Source organism: Protopterus annectens, chromosome 1.part1, assembly GCF_019279795.1.
Source record: "Protopterus annectens isolate FY-2018-M chromosome 1.part1, PAN1.0, whole genome shotgun sequence".
Classification (NCBI taxonomy): Eukaryota; Metazoa; Chordata; order Ceratodontiformes; family Protopteridae; genus Protopterus; species Protopterus annectens.
Window position 1 is genome coordinate 1,833,210,794 of NC_056726.1, and position 22,841 is coordinate 1,833,233,634.

The 22,841-nt window shown below is 39.7% G+C and overlaps 1 protein-coding gene across 1 annotated transcript in view; it reads left to right on the forward strand.

The window, feature by feature from the left end:
• The window catches only part of LOC122812639 (tRNA selenocysteine 1 associated protein 1), a 633,267-nt gene that overhangs the window by 145,869 nt on the left and 464,557 nt on the right, over positions 1-22,841 (forward strand). Inside the window, exon 5 of the mRNA XM_044084823.1 lies at positions 21,600-21,731. Within this exon, the coding sequence (XP_043940758.1) occupies positions 21,600-21,731 (132 nt within the window). The remainder of the gene's footprint in view (positions 1-21,599; positions 21,732-22,841) is intronic.

Sequence of the window (22,841 nt, forward strand, 5' to 3'; positions counted from 1 at the left end):
CAAGGCATTCACATTTTCCAGATTTGGACAGTTGTATTAAATTTGTAGACTTTTTTCCGTAATTGTTAGGATTCTCTTAACATGGGTCATAAAACTCCTGCTCAATCTGGGGTATCAGATGAACTTGCAGAAATCTTCTCTCATCCCTTCTCACACTGCAGTTTTTTTTTTCTGGGCTGTCTTCTAGATTTGTCCATTGGTAGAGCATTTCCTCTGTTGGACAAGGTACAACAGTACAATCAAATCTTCTTGGATATCTCCAGCCAGTTTTGGGCTTTTGCCATTGAATTTTTCAAGGTTCTGGGTTTCATGGCTGCTGTGATTCTCATGAATTCCCCCTTGCCATACCTCACATGAAGAGAATTAATGATTACTCTCAACTTGGCTTCAACACCCCTTATCTTTCAGATTCCAGTCTGAGGATTTGTCAAGAGGGAGTTGCATTGGTTGCTGGATCAGCTAGTCCTCAACACAGGTCTGACATTGTTCTTTCCTCTCCCCTCTGTCACAATAGAAGCTTCAGGCTTTCCTTGATTACAGAGGGTTAAAAGTGCAAGTTCTGTGGAACTCCTAGGCAAGACAAAAGCAGTAAATATCAGAATCAGTGCTTTAATCAGTGCTTTAAAGGCCTAAAATGAATCCTGGTCTCCAGGACCTCTGCTTGTTATCATATACAATGCCACATATGTAAACAGACAGAGTGGGTACCAGACATTATCCCTTTTGCAGACTTGCTGTGATAGCCTGGGAGGTAGTAATTCATCTCCGTTAGATTCAGTAGACATCATATATTATGTCAGAGGAAAACATTTGTAGCAGACAAGCTCAGCAACAGCAGGACAGACCCTCACTTATGGAAACTACACTCTGGGGTCTTCCATGATTTAATCCAGCAACACCTCAAGTAGGTGAGTTTGCTTTCTTTCAAAACAGGGAGTTAAGATCTGCTTCAGGATTTCTTGCAAACAGACCTGGAAGACATGTGCCTTTTTATTTCCATGGACAAGAATGTCAATGTATGCTTTACCACCCTGTCTGGTGATTTCATAGAGGGTTTTAGAGATTCTGAGTGACTCTGCAAAGAATCGAGGTGATTCTTTCTGGCCCAGGAAACAGTGGTCCCCTCTTTTTGAAGTTGACAAAGGGCAGTTGCCACTGTATTTTTACTTGCACAAGTCAGTGGGTGTTTGCTACATCTCAATCTGAAAACACTTCAGTTTGTATCCTGAATGATACAGGTGTCATTTCTTTTAGGCACCCTTTTTTGAGGACTTGTAGCAGATATTAAAGAAGGCAAAAAAAAGGTACGCTACAATAAAGTCATGTATATGTAAATGAAAAAATATTTTTTAGTTGGTCCCATTATAAAGAGCCAGGACCCTTTTAAGGCCCAGTTTCCTCTAGTTCTAGATTTTGTGCGAGTTATTGTCCTTTGGCCTTGCTTATTCCTGTATCAAGATTCATCTGTCGGACACTTTTCCTTGTCTACCCTTGATTTTCCCCCATTTCAACCTGTCCTCAAGTCAAGCAATTTTTGAAAGTTTTTGCATATCTGTCCATTTACAAAACGGGCTGCTTCTCCTTGGGATCTTAATAATTGTACTTGAAAAACTGATACTTCATTTGAACCTGCTCATCAGGCTGATTTGAAGTTCTTAACATGGAAAATAATCTTGCTCATTGCTCTGACTTCTGCTTAAAGGGGATCTGAGCCACAAGGGCTTATGGAGTGCCTCCCATACCTCATTTCCCCCAATAACTGTGTTTCTTTGAGAATTAGTCATTCTTTTATATCTGAAGTGGTTTCAGAGTTTACCTTAAGCCAGGACATTAATTTTCCTGTATATTCCAGAGCGTAAAAATAATGGAGAAAGAATCCTACATACTCTGGATATCCACAGGCAGCTGGGGTACTACTTGGATGAAAGCTGATCGTCTGTCTCCCATGATGGTGGCAAGTAAAAAGGCACCTTTTGTCAAAACAGCCTGTTTCAAGATGGTTGTCTCATGTGATTTCTGTGCTCACCATGGTAAGCTACTTCCAGGTAAGGTTAAGTGCCCGTTCCACTTGGACTTTAGCTTTCTCTGTGGCTTTTTGTAAAGCGGTAGACTCTAGAATTATTTTAGAGGCAGCTGCATGACCTCTGTACATACTTTTAAAAAGCATTACAAAATGGATTCCTCTTCCAGGCCCTAAACAGACTTTGCTAGGACCATTCTCTGGGGGCTCCTGGATTCTTGAATTTCTTCCTCCTTCTCATAGATCTGTAAGTTGTGGTAATTTGCCCACATATCCTTGACTGCTGCAGCAGTGATCTAAATGTTGAATATAGTGCAGTCATGTAAGTAAACTTACCATAGCAGTATAAGTTCTATTAGATCACTGTTGTATTAGCAGCCCCTTGCTAGGATGTGGATGTATATGCCCTTGTATTAATGGTTATTCTGCTTTTTTTATTGTTCCTTTCATTTTTTTCCTTTCTGGGCAGTAGTCTCCCTTCTTGGTTAAGAAAGCTATGAAGCTTTTTGATACCCATACTGCCATTTATATGGTTCTGCGCTAACGAGTGGCAGTTTGGGTGTGGAAGGTGTTATCTGGCCGTCATATCCTAGGCAAGAGTGCAAATCACTTAGCTTAGGCTACTGGTCTGTTAGAACATCTACTGTTATGTTAAGTTTACTTACACAACTGAATGATCTTGGATACTCCTGTTTCTCTCCCCATAGCCCTAGAAGCAGTAACAGAGAATGAACAGTTACACAGGAGGAGGATTTCAGTGTCTTACAAGGTGCAGGGGTGAGTACAGCTACTTCATAAAATGTAGGTCAGAGTATGGACATAACTCTGAACAGGTAACTATATTGCAGGCAGACTTTTGAGCATGTTGACAGCCTGTAGATGTAGTCTGCCACTGTATGTTTTGCCCTGTACTGCCAAGTCTTTTCTGTGCCCCCTAGTTCAAAAGTAGCAGTATGTATACATGGTGCTTTTACTGTATGTCTGACTGTAGGCTTCAGTGGGATTGTACAAGTAGTTCAACATGGTAAGGCATTGCCTTTCAGAATGTGCCGTTGTACGTAGTGCCGATTCCCACCTTCTGTTGTGTATTGTGCTTTCAGTGATAATTTGGGAGGGTATTTGTTGTAGTTTCAAGTACAGTACCTGTAACACTGTAAGAGAAGAAAGTATGTATGAGCTGCTTTTATAATCATTTTTTTTCTCTCTCTCTCTCCTTTTTATCTTGCTGTCCTTTCTAGTACATATCTTTCACTTTTTTTTTCTCCGTTAATTTTTTCTGTTATGCACAGCAACATTCAAACCTCAGCCCATGGGTCAAGGGAGGGCTGCCAGCCAACAAGTGGCACCATGACCTACCTAGTCTACAGGTCAGCCTGCCCTGATCACATACCCAGCTCAAACATCAGCTTCGGGGTAAACACCATCCATCCCTACATTGGAGTCTGGGGCTGTTGTCCCCACAGTGGTAATGGAAGAGACAACTTTTTGACATACAGACAGCTGACATTGTGGGACAGTCGACTGACAGACTTCTAGAGGCCCACATTAATCAACTAGAGAACCTCCTTCATTGGCTCATTAAGTTGCATCCCTGCCCTGGATTCTTCATCTGAGCCGAGGTTCAGTGGTGAAGAAGCCCAGAGTAGTGTTTTAAACGTCCACTGGATTGCTGCCTGCAGGGATGGCAGCAGCTCAACCCCATCCTATACCTAGTCACAGTGTTCCTTTCCTTTTTTTTGTCTTTGCCTATCTCAGTTTGTCATCCAGTCCTCCTAAACACAGTTGTCTACTCTTTGTTTTTTTCTGTCCTTCTGTGTTGTTCCTCCTCCCTCATTGTGTCAGTACCTCCCGTGTCAGTCTTGTCTGTTTTCTGTTTTTGTCTTCCCTTTTTATCTACTCTACTCCTCTTACCCTTCCTCATACTTCCCTTGCTTCCTTCCCTAACTTACCCTTTCTTCATGTATATAAAGTTGGCACCTAACCCACACAAATATTTTACCCCCCCCCCCCCCACCTCAATCCTGCTTGTTCTTAGGTTTGCCTCTTGTGGCCTATCCTCTGCTTGCTTTCTCCCTTTTCATTACTTTTACTGTGATCCATTTTTCACTTTTTAATTTGGTCAAAAGTAAATGTGAATGCCACAGTAATGGCTGTTTAAGGTTTCTGCGTGTGTATATGTGTATGTGATCGCACTGAGAAACTTCAAGAAGTGTAAATGACCAATGTTCTCTGCTTTTCTTTATCTTTCTGTGGCCGCATGATCTTAACACAGACCAGCTACAGCCACAAGCAGGATATTTAAGTTCCTCATCTTGCACTGATTTTCCTTCCCATTTTTAATTGTTAATGAGCTGTGAGACTCCTCTTTCAAACAAGGTCAACAAGAGCAGGTAGGTCATGATGACCTTGCCAATCATGTGATTGAATCCCACCAGTGTTACGATTATTATTATAGATAGGATTTTTTTTTTTTTTTTTTCAAATCTTGAGTGTTTCACTGAGATTGATAGTTTAGTCTGAATCTGGTCAAATTAGTTGTTATGACACTAGTAATCAAACAGAGAAATATAATTGTCTTGTTAAAATTAAAGGAATAATTTGAGTAAGTTTAAAAAAGTAAATTAATAGTAGACCAAACATTTGGAATATGATTTAGGGCTATTTAAACAAGATATTAATGTCATGAATAGAATCATTAAATGAAAATTCTGAGAAGATCTTGACTGTACATTGTAACTATTGGCGACTGGTCACTTAAGGAGCTGCTGCTTGCCAGCTATGAATTTGTCACGTGGTCTAGCTCTTCCCCTTACCCATAATATCTCTGTATTGCTTAATGGGTCCAGATCTCATTGCTGCCATTTAAGCTTCAGTGTAATTCCCATTTGGCTTGAGTGACCGAGGACTACAAACTACATGACACAAGACCAGCTTTCAGTGAGAGACCCTGTGGATAAAATACTATCGACTCTTAAACAATCGTCTCCTGGAGATACTGGTTAACAGCTAGAATCCTAGGTGGCAACTATAAATTTGAGAGCATCCCTCTTCAAACGTTGTCTCTATATAATGCACAAATAGAGCAGCTCTTTCTGTTGGGTCCTGTTTCACCATGAGGCGTCAGGCCTGGCTGCAGTGAATTGGTTTTGCAGCACACTTTAGTGTGTTATTTGTTAATGCTCCATTTGATGGTACTGCCTTGTCTGGACAAAAAGTAATGTTTACAGCAATGTGAACAAGAAGACAAGATGCTAGCTGTTGTTTGGGTTAAATTCTCAGTCCCCATTTAGTTTCAAAGAAACCAGAAAAGAGACCAGAATGTCTTGTATAGGAAATCCCAATGGCTCCAACAAGAACAGCACTTTGTTAGGGGTTTCTGTGGTAGAGGGAATTTCTCAAAACGGCCACAACACCAGAGGCAGATGTGGTCTGCAAGAACATGGATTCTGCTGTCCTCTCCTAGACAACAGACAGGATAACCCATGAAAAGTTTACTAACTGCACTCTGGAGGCTTTCATGGGAACATCTTTTCTTTACATCCACATGTGTGGACAGCCCTCACACATGACAGATGGATCAAGGAGATAATATCCAGGAGCTGTAGCATACTCTCTTCCAAGTACAGTACACATCCAATTTTTCATCCTGCAGCATTTCTGCTCCATGGAGGAAGGCAGCGGAATAGGTGGTAGATCTGTTTAAGAACCATCCATGCAGTTCCACCAGCCTCAAAAGGGTCAGGAAATGCTTCTTAGTACTCATAAAGACTCAGAACCAAAGATCAATTTTGGACCTCCACTGTCTAAATCAGCATGTCAAGGGAAATACAAATGGTAACAAGGCAGTCCATCCTTCTCTGCTTTCATGTCCAAGATTGGATGCTCTGTTTAGATTTTGAGGGCGCTCATCTTCACATCAAAATTGATAGTGTCTAGAAGGATTCCTAAACTTTCAAGCCTAAGCCGGTCATCGGTTAAGAGCACTGCACCCCCACACCTCCTCCACCTACACCCTGCCGGTTATTCACCAAGTTCATGGCTCTAGTAACTGTAAATATGTTCCTTAACTGGACAGTTGGTGTATTATTGCCATCACAGAAGAGCAACTAATAGCAAGGGAGTATGTGTTTCGTCTGTGCCTGTCCGGGGATTTATAAACCTTTGAATTTAAACAATTGGATCCAGGGGTCTTAACGTGTTAATGACTCGGTACTGTTCACTGCCTTTTGTAATTGCAGTAGAGCATTTAGTAACACATTGTGTAGCTGACATTCTCACAGGAGTTTCAAGTGGTCTAACTGGGATTAAGTGTCACAGTCCTTTAGAAGTAGTATTGGCAGACTGATGTAAATTTGAAAACATGCAAAAATGTGTATATAAAATAGCATTATCATCATTTTTACTTTGCCACCAGTGCTTAAACCTCAAGTGCTTCTTGGGTGTTTCTGTGTGAAGTACTGATGCCAAGAATTGACTGCATTTGGGCTCATGTTAATCTGTCCTCAGCCAGAGACTGATTTGAAGCTAGTTATGCATTTAATTTTAATCGTAATTGTTTTAGCTATTTCTTGGTCTTTTGTTTTTTTTTTTGTAAGTTCAGACATAAGCTTTTCAATAACCAAGTTTGTGTGATGTCAATTAATCATGTAACTCAGCTTTTAAGGATGCCCACTAAATATCAAGGTTTGATAGGAGTTAGACATCCTGATTGATAGAAAAAGTGCTTTTTTTTAAAGTGGCACAAGTATACTTGAGTTAAGTTATTTCTTGGAATGACCCGAAATGTGCCTTTGTTGGCTAATATAGTCAGAATGTGAGTTAGAAAATTCTGAAATTAAAAAGAAATGTATTCTAGACCATGATACATACGTGAGTGGTAGAGTAGTAAAGAAACTGGACTGTTTGGAGAAAGAAAGAGAGAGGATCACTTAAACTGTGTGTTTTCATTATGCCTAGAATGGCCATGGAAATAGAGATTTTTTTACACCAGATTTTCTGTCATTCACCTAATTTATAACTATTTTCCGTTCACTCACTGTAATAAAATAGTAATGATAGATCCATATAAAAGTAAAGTGATGGATCCTAAAAAGTCAGGCTGGTTTGAACAAGGACCGTATTTATTTTATTTTTAGACCTTTGTTAACCAGATAAGCTCACTGGACACAAGTGTTCCTATTCAGGGGAGACCTGGGAGCACTGATCTGGTTAAATGACTAGTTCAGGGTCAAACAGTAGGCAAGTGGAGGTGGAGAGAATCAAACCTTGTACCTTGGGTAAGGGGAGGCAGCATATTAACATTTCAGAGCCTTAATTACCTGCTCTGACTGCCAGACTGTCAGCATACATATTGAGAGGGAAGATTGTTTTGTCCTGATAAGTCACTCACTCTAAAAGTAACACAAAATATGTCATGCATGTCAGCATCTGATAACAAAATAAACAAGTTTGTTAGTCTTTTGAAATAACTATATCTGTCTTGCTCATAAAGTTACATGCTGATGCAATAGTTATTACTTATTTTTTATCAAACAGGTCCTAGCAATGTTAGCATGACAGAATTCTAAACTACGCATAAAAAGCTTTTCCTCTTGTGAGGGACTTGAGCACCTCTTAAGGTTCTAAGATGAAAACGAAGTATTTTAGAGGCAACAGTAAAATATAATTAAACTGAGTTGTACTAGGAAGGTAAAACTTGAATTGCATGCAAGGAAAACCCTTGTTTTAATGAAAATTAGTGGCATAAGGTCGTCCTCGTGGAGCAGCCAGGAATAAACTCAAACTCACTACATCAGTATTGAACCTGTCGTGGATGCATCCCAGACGTAACCCATATCCCTGATGTTGTTTTAAATTGCAGGAACCTTGGCTAATATGCATATCCAAATAAAATAAAAGAACTTCCAGAAACATCACTGGTAGAACTGTAGTATAAAAGAATATTGGCAACTGCCTTAGTTTACAGTTAAAAAAAATCTGGGTGACACCTCTTAAATATGTAAACCTTCTAAAATGAAGCCGTGATTATGTTTAAATTGGAAATCAGTCCTAAGGGAAAAAAAACTGTGGTGAACTGCATGTGATTTTCAGCTCTTTTGTTTGCTGTAAACAAAAGTTTAGGAGAAGTGTTTCACACATTCTTTAAATGCCTACTGTTTAGGGCACATGCACCAGCCATGGACACAGAGAGGCATATTCTTGACACCTGGGTGGGAGCTAAGAGGAAGAATGACATTGAGCAAGAAGCAAGGCCAAAGTAAAATGAATTTGAACAAAGGTAACCTATTTAAACATTATTTAAAAAATAGCTTTTAACTTGCACTGTTCCAGTGTTAAGGAAGAGAAATGGGGAAATGGTATATTATAGCAATAACCCATGCCTGGGTGTGGGTAATGCTGGATTTACCCATGGTTAGTGTTGGTCATGAGGGCGAAGCCCGAGTGGCCAAACAAAGACAACCGTGGATAAATCCAGCATTACCCACACCCAGAAGTGGGTTATTGCTATTATAGATTGACATTATTTAAGAAAAAAAATAATTACTTTTCATAAATAATGGCATTGTATAATGCCTCCTTGCTGCCCTTCCGCAGCTGTCTGGTATTCTGCGGCAGTTCTGATGTATTGCGCATGAGTATACTTGCTGTGGGCAAAAGCAACTGAGAAAGCAAGATCTACGTTGCTTTTTACAACCTGTCTCGCTATGTTAAACGAGTTTAACATAGCGATACAGTTTTGAAAAAAGCAACGAAGAAAGCAAGATCTCAGTTGCTTTTTTAAGTGTCTCGTTATGTTAAATGGGTTTAACATAGCGAGACAGGTTATAAAAAGCAACGGAGTTGCTCCGTTGCTTTTTTTAAAGCTGTCTCGCTATGTTTAACGTAGCGAGACAGGTTATAAAAAGCAACGGAGAACTTACGTTCTCCATTGCTGTAAATAAAAGAAGAGTTATATTAATGGAAAAAGTACGGGTGACCGGACCTTTTTCCATTACTATAACTCTGATTTACAACGTGCACGCTGACCACTCAGCGTGCACATTTTGGAATATTAATGGGGGGGGGGATCGTTGTGTAATAAAGAATAATAATGAACACAATGCAAAAAATAGGAATTTGTTAGCGTGTATGAAAAACTGCAGGAATTACTCCCAGCAAATTAGTACATCCTAGGATGATGGTAAAAGATCCTAGTAGTTTTCCAGTGTAGACATAGGATAAAGATGTAAATGAAAGATGCCTATAAATGACATGAAAACATCATAAAAAAATAAGACTAATTAAAATTGCTAAGAATACTTAAGCACCCATTGGAGGATGATGCTTCTTTTAAGAATATAAAAAACTTGGCTAGCAACGTAATTAGTATCAAAACAGCACTTGGTGAACAGCTTAGAAAATGAGAGACCGTAGAAAGCTTTACCAACTGAAAAGACAGTTATACAAGCATTTTCAATAAGGTTTGAATACAGAAAAATTATCAAAAATAACATTTGCTTTTTTGTAATCGGCTATTTTATATCTGCAGCTGCCCACATAATTCACTTAGTTTGTGTGAAAAGATTGTCTGAAAAATGTTTTTAATCAAGAATTGGCAAAAAGGAGAAATTTCCTAGTTTTTTTTTTAGTTTGTATATGATGGGAATGTTTGCAGAAAACTTCAACTGACAGTTTTGCCAAGTAGTTTCTAGTCTGTTTGTAGCAGTCTTAAGAAATTTAACTGTCCTTAAAGCTTAATAGTTCTGTAAGCTGGGAAATACAAAACCTTGAAACTCAGTTTGCAGGGAATCTACGCAAAAACTGAAGAAGAAACCACTCACTTTCTTTTTTATTTTTAAACCAGAAACATCTTTATTAAATTATCACATATGACATATGCAATCATACAGTTACATCAATGAAAAAACAAAACATATTGACATAGTTTTAGTTACAATCATTGTACATCATAAACCATGTTGACGTAGTTGTAATTGCAAACATTATACACTACTTATAATCATACCTCTCAGTGAAAGAAAGCTGGACATAGCCAGACAGAATGGGGGGATAAAGGTCAAAAATAGGGATAGAATTAAAATATTGCTCGTATAAACTTAGAAAGTTGCTAGAATAGCAGGTTTTGCATTATGTATTTTCTGAAGGATATAAAGTCTGAAACTCAAATGTCTGTCATTATTTAGTATTTATTTAGTGACGTCAGTCTTCAATGATTTGCCATAAAACCACAAATTTTGAGGAACAGACCAAAAATATGAGGCAAAAATCTGGACATTCTGTGAAGGTCTGTACAGTTGAAGGGTATGCTTATAATCTATTCAGTCATTGTCAGACAAACATTACATAACGCATTCAAATCCTGCCTTCTTTTAAACCTCGTTCCTCCTCTGCATGTATTGTTCCCACAATTCCCATTTTTTCCTATGTAATTTAATACCTTTTTCTAAACGGCTGATATGTTTTCAGTGCTGCAGGGTAAAGTTTTAAGGCATGTCAAAACCCGTAACCAGTTTAACATCAGCTGCATAAAAAATCTGAACAGAAGCTGCTAAATCATTGTATGACTGAATAAAGCTTCACATTTTTATTACTAATACTATTTTGTCATAGCTGCAGTGGCTTTACAGATTAATGTTTGTGACGAGAAGTACTGACATTGTTAATCTGTTCAAGCAGGGTATTGTAGGTGGTGATACCAGTTTGTGGGTGGTGTTTGGGCAGGTTTGCTACTACTCCGCAAGAAGGGGGTTGGTGTAAGTGAAGTACACCGTGCCATGTAGACATTCTTCCTACAGCTAGCTGTAATGGTTGTAATGCATGTTCTTTCAGTTGAGTGACAGATTAAACTCTACTACTGATAGCAAAATAAATTAATTTTCTCATTCGCTTCTAAAGTTTATGGTTTTAGGTATAGTTCTGTTGGTTTTGAAACTTAAGAAAGACACGGTCAAATAAATTGTCAGAGTCATGGATTAAAATTAAATCTTAAGAGATGCATAATAGTATCCTTTGGGAAGTCATCTACTCCCTATTAACTATGGTACTGACCGTGCACCCATAAGAGTCAACCCAGTAGTCAGGGACTTGGGGGGAGGAGGGAATGAGTAGACGGTAATCTAGCCTTTGAACTTCACGTGTCTATAGTAGTGAGGAAATCAATCTATGTTGTGCAACTTGTAAGCCAAGCTATGGCATTGAGGTCCAAGTAGGTAATTATTCCGCTGTATTCAGCATTCGTCAGACATGTTATTGAGCACAGTGCCCTATTTGATAAGTACATAACCGAACACATCCAAAAACTGGAATGTCTGCAGAAGTTTTGACTAAAAGAATACAGGGCATAAGCAACGTGACCTATGCAAACTGCCTCAAAGCCCTATCCCTATATTCTATCTCCTACAGGCTATTCAGGGGCGATCAATGCTTGGCATACAAGGCATTGTCAGACCCCACCTTAATGGAGCCACCTACATGTCTGCAAAGCAGACAGTGCCAGAGTTACCTGCTGTAAATACTTAAACCTTGCCTGTGATGTAAATAGGATCTGCTAGAGAGACTGGTATGTATCCCAGAGACTGACCATTCTCTGGATCAGGCTCCCTATTTGTGTGAAGCAGCGCTCCTCCCTAACCCAATTCAAGTGTTAACTTGGACAATTGGATGTGGAATAGGATATTTGTCCCTGGTTTGGCACCTGTGTCTCTGATGAACACAGGCGGCTGGTAAGTGATTAATTTCCCAAGTGCCTGCTTACACTTATCTAGGGTACCAGAACTTGTCAGAGATTTGAGATCCATGGCTAGGCTTAAAAAGGCCCTAGTAGTCCTTAGCCTAGTATACCTATGAACCTATAAGATTTGTCGGTACTTGCGTGTTATCACAACCCGATTCCAGACCTTATTCTTCATGCTTTTGAGAAAGGAGTTGAGTATCTGTGTGCGACATTGGGGGCGACTGTTTCGTGATTTTAAACAAAATGAAAAAAATTGAGTTGTACGAACTCTGCGCCATTTTATATGGCTGGACATTAGTAAATGCTTCCTTTTGTCTCCGTTCTCAGTAAGTTCTAAGGTATACGACATAAATATGCATTTCATGTTGCATTTTTATTTTATTTTTTTTAATTCTTCAAAGTAACTGCTGATCTTGTTTGAAATACTTCAAGGAACAACCTTTGTGTGCAATTCACAAAGCTACATTCAGCTTCATCAGGGTGAGGCCTTTTTACAGTCTTCATTGTCCCTTTTAGCTAAGTCCCAGTTCTTAACGTGACCCCAACTTATTTGTACCTATTCTTCTTTGAAGTACAGCAGTCTTGCAATGTGTAAACCCTTCCTACAGGGATGACAATAATGGCCTGAGCCCTACTTACAGTTAAAAGTGGCAGAGATCACCTCCCCTTTTCCACAGACTCTCCACAGTCTGAGTTTCCCTTCTGAGTGAGTAACTGCTTTCAGAAAGCTGTCCCAGCACCATGAAAATTAAGTCATGGCCCATGTCAGGAATTTTATTTTTCTGTCCTCTTCTTTCTGTTAGGAGCCCCCTATTTTCAGTTCTTCATATATTTTTGGGAACTGCTGTGAAGTGCACAACCAAGAAGGTAGAAACATGTCCCGGTTTGGAATCTGTTTGCGATAATACATAAGCACCGATTTGTCTTTCGTAACTTGAGATTCCATAATCTCCAGTTTTTGCTAGTCATGTTGATGAAAACACAACTAGGTGCACTGAAAATGACAAGTATTGGAAGAAATAAAATAGCTCTACATCTTCAGGAAGAAAGTTGGAAAAGTTAACAGCAGACTGAAGTAAAATATAGTTCCAAGTGGTTTCAGTAAAATCAGATACTGAAGCAATGTATTAAAAAAAAAAAAAAATAAAAATACTGAACTAGCAGTAAGTACAACCTCACAATTCCATCATGCCTTCTTGGAATGAGCCTTCAGCCACTATTCCCACATTAAAAAAATAGTGAATTCTGGGTCCCTGAAAGAAAGAAAGCTTCCCCTCCATTTTAGAACTTTAGATCTTGACTTTGCATAGCAGGTAGCCAATGAATACATTAATTTTTGTTTCATCAGATGTTCTTAAATGAATCGTCATGCCTAAAGCTATGTGGGTTTACCCATCTTGCTTTGGCCGGCTTCCAAAAGCTTTGGGGTCCTTCCATGTGCTCCCTATAAAAGGCAGGAGAGGAATAAATGGCTTCGGACCTTTTTTGTTATTGAAGCAAGTCCTCCTTTGGGGATCCATTTAACAGTTAGCTGCAGTCTTCAAGCCAAGCAGATAAGACCCTGGTGTGGAAAACCTTTCTTCTAAAATTGATTTTATGTGGAAAACTTAGATTATTTTGTCAGTAATTTTGTGTGTGTGTGTGTGTGTGTGTGTGTGTGTGTGTGTGTGTGTGTGTGTGTGTGTGTGTGTGTGTGTGTGTGTGTGTGTATTTGTGTGAACATTTTGTGAGGAAGCTGAAGCAGATTAATTTACAACTAAAAACCTTATTTAGATTATTGTTTAGAGTTTTTGAGAGTGAATATTGTGCTTGTAAGGTACTGTCAATGTAACACTTTTATTTCTGAATGCCTAGTTCTCTTCACTTGCATACCTGCCAGCTGTTTTAGGCTATGCTTTCTGTTTTCAGATCTTCCTTACCAATGGAACTGCAATTGGTCTCCTTGGTATTGCCTTCCTCAGTGTACATGAAGTACAAACCTTATAAGGAATTTTGTGTGTGTGTGTGTGTGTGTGTGTGTGTGTGTGTGTGTGTGTGTGTGTGTGTGTGTGTGTGTGTGTGTGTGTTCAGAGCTCCTTCATTGTCTCGGCTGTTGGTGGACGACTTTGCTAATGCCTCTTGACTCTTTTCCAGAGTGGGTGTTTTGGGATCACTTTTGCGAAGACATGCTTGGCTTCTTTCTCAAAACCTTCCCAGTCAGTATGACTGTGTCCCCCTGTTCTGACCTTCTCTCAATCTCCCTCAGACTTCAGCTGGCCTTTTGGCATTGGATATTCCCAGACAGTTTGGTTATGAGTGTGACGCCCGTCCACTGGCCGAACAATCAAGGAGCCTCAATTCTCACCACTAACCCCAGTGAGGGGCTTTTATATAGGGAAAGGATAATAAATACACACACACACAGTACAGTTTCCCTTAAGAGCGCACAGAGTCAGTGTGGAGCTGGTTTCTCCCTTTTTCTTCAGGTCCCCAATAAGACTCCCCACTGGCACAGCTATAGGGTCTAGATGTCAGCCTAGTGGGCAAGCTAAAGCCTCCAGCACCCTCTCTGTCCAACAAATACTTCGTGTCCCTGCCCAAGTAGCCGACACACACACACTTTGAGATGAGTTATGTACAACCACACAGACACTTCTGGGGAAGGCTGACACGGGTTCTCCAGCTGTGCCCCTTTTACCCAGACTATACGGGAGTACCACTTGCCACCACCCACTAATATCTATCGCTACTAAAAGGCCCTTATGAAAGGGTGTCCAATTATACTTGTGCAATATTATTATCCAAATGGTAAGTGTGACAACAGCAAGGCTATTAGTGGCCTTGTACAATATCACTAACTACATGCAATGAAGTCTTAGAGCTTAAGTTATGTCTACACAAAACGGCCACAGTTGAAAGATTTAAAAATATGTAATAATAAATAATAAAAACAGAAGACAATACTTCTTACTACACAGTGCTAGTCAAGAGTTCAGAAATCACAGAGAAATACTTAAAGTAATACAGTAGAAAAGTTCTGACATCAATACAGAAAAAAACTAATCTAATCTTCCTAGTTCCTAGCTATATCTAAGAGAAAACACAATTCAAAATAAACATACATATAGAACACAGGCAGACTGCTGGTGAGTTGGATGTTCTCAAGACAAATGCTAAATGTTCTCATTCTTTCTGTACTTAAATTAATAGCACAGTACCACTGATTCATTTCAGGTTACATCATTTATTTCTGGTTCCCAGGCTAACAGAAACTCGGAGGTTAATAGCCCTTTTGATTTTGCAGCTGGCCAGGAAGTGACAGCAATAAAATACATTATACATGTAAATTCTAGCCATTAACTCTGGCCACAAAACAATAGATAGAATGCCTCCCTCTAGACATCTTGGCTCCAAGTTTTGGATCAAATAAGTTCACAGTGCTTCACTTACCAGCTTTCCTACAGCAGAGTGCACTGTTGTTACATTTTTTTCAGTTCAACATCCAATACCGTATTTTCACATTTAAGAGAAAAAGCCTGTGGCTTCCATTAGTATTTACAAATGACAATTATTTACAAAATTATATCTAGCTAGACTGGCAGCCTTTACATATCTTCACAAGATGTTATAATTTCAGAATCTTGCACCTTGATCCCATCACTAGCTTTCATAGTAAAGCTAAACCTAAATAATTCCTATTACCACATTCCTATTGCGAAACAGTTCAGACATTTCAAAAGATTTGCTGTGTCTGACTTGCATTATAGATTTGCTGTGTCTGACTTACATTATCAATTGTGTGCTTTACTCAATGGACTCTCCTCTGCACCTAAGGTATTTGCAAAATGCCTGTCTCCAGCCATAGCTCAATGCAGACTCAGGGCATGCACATTTTCCCATAATTGGACAATTGTCTAATCTTTGCAGACTCTGTCATGCTGTCAGGAGTCTGTAAAAAGTATCCAGGAACTTCAACTCAGTCTGGGATTTCAGATCAACTGGCAAGTCTTTTCTCATCCTTTCACATAAAATGGTATTTTTGGGATGTTTAATTTGATCGAATGAAAATCTTTTCTACCTACAGAGTAGAAGTTGTCCAATGGTTTTTCCATTCAGCCTAAACCAAGCATTTGCAGCAGTGTCTAAGAATTGAGGGGTACATGGTATTAAGGGTTATCATGCTACCCTATGCCAGACTACACACAAGGAAAATACAGTGGTGCCTCAGATCAGCCTGGATCTTGCTTCTGTACCCTTTGACTTTTTAGATTTCAGTTCTGGGATTTGTGAAGAGGGAGATTGAATAGTGGGCAGACCAAATAGCTTGCAATCCACTCCTCCATTCTCCCTTCCAGCTCAACTCCAGTCAGTCACCACAAACTCTTCAATTTTGGGGTGGGAGCAGTTATAAAAGGGGTAAAAGTACAAGCTCTGTGGGACCCTGTAGACAGACAGAAGCACATAAATATCATGGAGATGTTGACTGCTGTCAGTGCTTTAAAGATCTTGAATCATCTCTGGTTTCCATGACTTCTCTTCAATAGGACCAGAATGGACCCCACACACATGGAAACTTCATCCTGTGATCTACTAAGAATTGTTTCACCTGTGGAGAACACTTTGAGTAGATCTTTTTGCCTCGAAGACTCCTTGCAGGCAGTCCTGGAAGACAAATGCCTTTTTATTTCCCTTGGTCAGGAATGTGCCTGTATGCATTTCCACTGGTTACCAGATTTCTACTAAAAATCCATAAAGGATCTATAAAAATTGTAGTGGTGATCCCTTTTGGCCAAGGGAATAGTGGTTATCCTTTTTCACTTTGGCCAAGAACAGTTACCACAAGCTTTCCCACAGACCAGATTTACTCATAGAAGACAGAGTTTGATACACCCCGATATGAAAATGTTTACACTAACTGCCTGCCTGACTGATACAGTTTTGCTACCTTTTAGGCACCTTTTTTTTCTGAGGACATGCAGCATGTACTTATGGATGCAAGAAAACCTGCTACTAGGAAGTCATATATGGGTCAGTGGAAAAAAATTCTAGTTGTCAGTCTAACAGCTAAGATCCTGGGCTGGCCTTGGATACCTATAGTTCTTGATTTATTTGCGTGAGTTACTGTCCAGTGATTTGCCATACCCTTCTGTTAGTCATTTCAGCTTATCTGCTCATAGATCTCAAGTAAAACAGTTTTTGAAGGGGGTCTTGCATATCCACCCATCTTGGAAACGGGTGGCTTCTCCTTGAAAAGGTTAAGCAGTTTGAACCGGCTCATTGCGCTGATTAACGTGGAAGACAGTTTTACTCATTACTTTGACATCTTCTAGGAGTTTAAGTTGTAATCGCTTACAGTGGATGTAAAAAGTGTACACATCCCTGGTAAAATACCAGGTTTTTGTGATATAAAAAATGAGACCACAATAAGTAATTTCAAAATTTTTCCCACCTTTAATGTAACCTATAACCTGTACAGTTCAGTTGAAAAACAAATCTGTTAGGGGAAAAATATAAAAAATAAACGTACAATAAGCTGGTTGTGTAAGTGTGCACACCCTTAAACTGATACTTTGTTGAAGCACCTTTTCATTTAATTACAGCATTCAGTCTTCTTGGCTAGGAGTCTATCAGCATGGCACATCTTGACTTGGCAATATTTGCCCACTCTTCCTTGCAAAAGCGCTCCAAGTCTGTCAGATTGCGAGGGCATCTCTTGTGCACAGCCTTCTTCAGGCCACCCCACAGATTTTCTATTGGATTTAGGTCTGGGCTGTGGCTGGGCCTTTCCAAAATTTAAATTTTCTTCTGATGAAGCCATTATTTTGTTGATTTGGGTGTATGCTTGGGGTCGTTGTCATGTTGAAAGGTGAAATTCCACTTCATATTCAGCTTTCTAGCAGACATCTGAAGGTTTTGGGCCAAAGGTGACTGGTATTTGGAACTGTTCATAATTCCCTCCACCTTGACTAAAGCCCCAGTCCCAGCTGAAGAAAAGCAATACCAAAGCATGATACTGCCACCACCATGCTTCACCGTGGGGATAGTGTTCTTTTGGTGATGCGAAGTGTTTTTGCGCCAAACGTACCTTTTGGAATTGTGGCCAAAATGTTTACCCTTGGTCTCATCAGACCATAACATATTTTCCCATATGCTTTTGGGAGACTTGATGTATTGTTTTCCAAATGTTAGCTAGGCCTGGATGTTTTTCTGTGTAAGAAAAGGCTTCCATCTTGCAACCCTACCCCATAGTCCAGACATATGGAGATCATGAGAAATTGCTGTCACATGTAGTATACATCCAGTACTGGCCAGAAATTCTTGCAACTCCTTCAGTGTTGCTGTAGGTCTCTTGGCAGCTTCCCTGACCAGTTTTCGTCTAGTCTTTTCATCAATTTCGGAGGGACGTCCAGTTCGTTGCAATGTCACTGTTGTCCCATATTTTCTCCACTTTTTGATGACTGTCTTCACTGTGTTCCATGGTATATCCAATGATGTAAAAAAATTTTGTACCCTTCTACTGACTGACATCTTTCAACAATGAGATCCCTTTGATGCTTTGTATACTGTTCGCAAACCATGACTTTTTCTGTAATAGGCAACTGAGTAAATGTCAGGAAAATCCTACTAGGACAGCTGAACTTTATTTGGGGTTAATCAGTCTCTTTTTAGTTGATGGCAGGTGTGTACCCAAGAAGACTGAATGCTGTAATTAAATCAAAAGGTGCTTCAACAAAGTATTAGTTTAAGGGTGTGCATACTTACACAACCAGCTTGTTGTACGTTTTTTATTTTTTCAGATTTGTTTGTTTTTCAATTGAATTGTACAGGTTATAGATCACATTAGAGGTGGGAAAAGTTTTGAAATGATTTATTGTGGTCTCATTTTTATATGTGTACACTTTTTATATCCACTGTATGTTGAGTCAACCCTACATTATTTTTTCACAAGGTAAGGGTTTCTTTGAGAAGAAATTCTACTTTCGTGCCTAAAGTAGTTTGAGTTTACTTTAAGCCAAACCATTAACCTTCCAGTTTTCTTTCCTGAACCTAATAACAAGGGAGAAGGGATTCTTTAATCTCTGAATGTGCCCAAGCAGCTCAGATACTGCCTAGAAGAAACTCAGCCTTTCAAGAAAGCTGACCAGCTCTTTGTCTCATATGATGGCAAGAGGAAAGTGATCCTGAGAACTACAGACCCATAAGTCTAACCAGCCTCATCTCGTAGGTCATGGAAAGAATTATCGTGGACCTTATCAACAAGGACATAGGCAACCTCCAAATGCTGGACCCAACCCAGTTTGACTTTAAGGGTAGATCATGCTTATTAAACCTCGTAGACTTCTTTGAGAATGTCACCAATACCATGGATGAGTGCAAGACTGTGCGCACAGCCTATCTTGACCTTTCCAAGGCGTTTGACACAATTCCCTACTCTGACATCATTGAAAAACTTTTACAGATAGGTATTAACCCTTACATTGCTACATGGGCAGCGATTTGGTTCACTGACAGAACACACACTGTCAAAACTGGGAACTCCACCTCCACCAGTAGAGAATCACAGGGGTCTGTACTGGGCTCCTTACTATTTGTCATCTATTTCTCAGACGTCCAGGCCAAAGTATACTGCCTTTGGCTCACCAAGTTTGCTGATTGCAAACTGGGATCAATTGGAGTCCCTCAACGATGTCAACATATAACAAGAAGGGCTAACACAAACAAATGATTGGTGCCAAAGCCATGATCTAAAACTGATAGCAAAAAAAATACATTATTATTTCCTTTGGCAAAAAGGAATTCCCTACAAATTAATGTATTGACAGCACCTCCTGGGTTTCTAACCCAGTGGTATGAGACTTGCGAACACAGATTGATAGCAATCTGAACTTTGACATCAAGTTTCCACTGTAGTAAGGAAAGCCTTCTACATAGTGCACCTCATGAGCAAGGGCATAGCATCCAGGTCAAGGGATGTTACAACTCCACTGTACTCGACTCTCCTTAGACCACTAAGAGTGTAATGCACCCTTTTGCATGTACTTCACTAGACACCTGCAGCAACTGGAGAGACCTTTGAGGTTTCTCGCTAAGAAAATATAGGGACTACAAGCTATGATCTACGTGAACAGGCTGAAAGCACTGTCACTTTACTCTGTGTCTTATAGGCTGCTGAGAGGTGACTTGTCCCTGGCCTGTAAAGCAATCTCCAACCCTGCCATAATGGAAATGCTGCACATCTGCAAGTCAAATGGCTCGAGAATCGCTCACTGTAGGGATCTCAACTTAGCCTGTGACATTAATAGATAATGCTGGAGAGACAAATATGTCTTCCAGAGACTACTGCTTCTCTGGAATAGACTTCCTATTCATGTAAAACAGAGCTTCTCACTGACCTTTTTCAAATGCAACCTAAATAATTGGATGGGAGACTGCAAATTCACTCCTGGGGTGGCACCCATTTCCCTCATGGACAGGGTAGCCAGTGTTGATCACAGACCCACTCCATTCTTAAATTCGTTCTGCTAACTACCCAAAAAAGAACAGATGGGGAGAGGCTCTAGGTCCGCTAGCCAAGTAACCTTTTATGAACCTATGAAAGGGTAACCAGTGTCCAAATTAACTATTTTTTTCATTGTTGTCTTGTGCTTTTACTTAGTTACTCAACCCACAACAAGCCACTCAACCCACAACAAGCCACTTCCAGGAAGTTCCATCTTGTTCAACAAGAGCATTGGTTTCTTCTGTGGTTTTCTGTAAAGTAATGGACTCTAAATCTGTTCTAGAGACAGCAGCTTGGCCCTCAATACATACCTTTACAAAACATTTTTAATTGGATTAGTTTTCCAGGTCCAGAACTGGGTTTGTTAGGACCATTCTCCAAGGGCTTTTGGTGTTTTAATTATTGGCCACCTCCTTATTTTATTATACCTATAAGCTATAATTATCTAGCCACATAGTTTAGGCTACTTTGACTAGAACGTGTGCTAGTCTTGTGTTGGTGAACTTACCAAAGCAATCTATGTTTTAATGATTCACCATTGTAGCAGCTGCCCCTCTCTTCAGGCTCCCTTCTTCCTGATATGATACCAGGGTGTGGTTCCTTTCACTCTTTTGCATATAGTTAAGGGTAGGCTTTGTTTTGTAGCACACATATGTTGGTCTCTACACTGAAGATTCCACATGTTCCTGGCAGGAAGAGTGCCTGAAAGGTGCCCAAAGCTTTTGGAAGCTGGCTGGTGCTAGTGGGGTAAACCCACATACCTAGACTACTGCAACAGTGATGCAGTAGAACATCTGCAGTTATGGTAAGTTTTCTTACACAGCCGTACTTTCACTTTCCAGTCTCTCAGTAATCCATATCATGGTGCTTCAGTACAAACTGAAGAGTAATGTCATCTTGGTAAAAGTGAGGGTTACATAGGATATATTTAAATCGGTGATGTTACAGTGTTCAGGCACATTTGTTTGACATGCATAATAAACTTCTTGTATTTATGTATAGGTGAAATATGAGACCTGCAGAAATATGGTCAAGCTGAGTGAGACAGTTGCTTTTTATGTTACTAATCTCTGTTTTACTTTGTACCTTAATATATGATTCTTTTTCAGCATTGTTAAAATCGATAACCTTTAGCTGTAAAAGATGATCATGTTGGGTTCCAGTGAAGTTGTGCTCATTCTTCTTCTTATTTTTTTATGAGGAGTAATAGTCTGTGGATGCTGGAATGTTGCTGGATTCTGTAGGTAAAATATCAGCTTCCATATCAGCTGTTTTCCCCATTACATAACTTCCTTGATATTATTCTTAAATTTTAATTGTGTTTTTTGTTTTATTTTTAAATAATAGACTTTATTACTGTATTACAGTGCTGATTACTCCCTGTTTGTTGGAGACCTCAGCCCTGAAGTTGATGACGGAATGCTGTATGAATTCTTTGTTAAACTCTACCCATCCTGCAGAGGTGGAAAAGTAGTTATGGATCAACTGGGAAATTCCAAGTAAGTGCAGATTCCTTTCCACTTTTAGTTTGATTAATAAAACTTTTTTTTCTAGTTCACTTATGCAGTACAACTTTAGATTTTGGCTCGATTCAGATCTCTTCAAAATCTATTCAAAGTGCAGCTTATCTATACACACAGTTTTCTTTATCACTTAAATCTTGTAGGGGATTATAGGTATATTACATTTGCAGTGATGTCCTTCCATGTCACTGTTGCAGTATTCTTTGTGTAAGGGATATCCTGCTTGGAATTTGTAGATGTACGTCACCCATATGCTCCCCCCACAAGGCATAGGGCATAAAGGTGATGTACAGATGTACCACGGAACTTCTTTGCCACCAGTCTGAATGCCATCATTGAACGTAGGTCTTGGATGCTCCTTCTGTGCTGAATACTGAGCAGTGTTTCAGATAAGTGCCCCATTTGGGTTTCTTCTCGTCTCCTTCTGTTTTTATTTTGATGAGTTTACATGTCATCCAGAAAGGGAAATTCTAGTGCAGGAGGCAGATTTCACATGAAGACCATTATGAGCAGTTTCTCTTCTGTTTGGGTGCTTCTCATGACCATATATAGTGTTCTATCTGCCAAGCATTTGTCCCCAAGACCCTCTATAGCTGTCTCTCCTCTTTATAAATTTAATCTAGAGAACCAGCATCTAAAATTGTTAGTACGAGATGCTGTGGCGGAGTCTTTCCAACCTGAAGGCCAGCTTCTTGCCAATAAAAAGTTCAAAAAATTCTGGTTTGATTTGGGTGCTGTCCTTTCCCCCTTGGATGTCTCTCTTGAGGCTGGGGAAAGCTCAGAGAATCTTTCACTTCTTCTTTTGGATTCTTCTGCTGCAACCCCCATTGGAGGCTGGCATGGATCCAACTTCTTGCACATCCTCTGAGACTTTACAAATGCTTTGGATGTGGAAGGGGAACCTTGGCTGATTTTATATCTGAGGGAACGAGGGGGATGCCACAAATTCTGGTTTGGGAGGAAATTCCTACTATATTGGTTGAATGTTGGTAAGGGCGCGAACCTCCTAAGGTTTTTTTGGGCAGTCGCCCCACAAAAGAAAAAACAGAACACCAGACATATTTCCCCTGCTGTTTGAGATCCCCA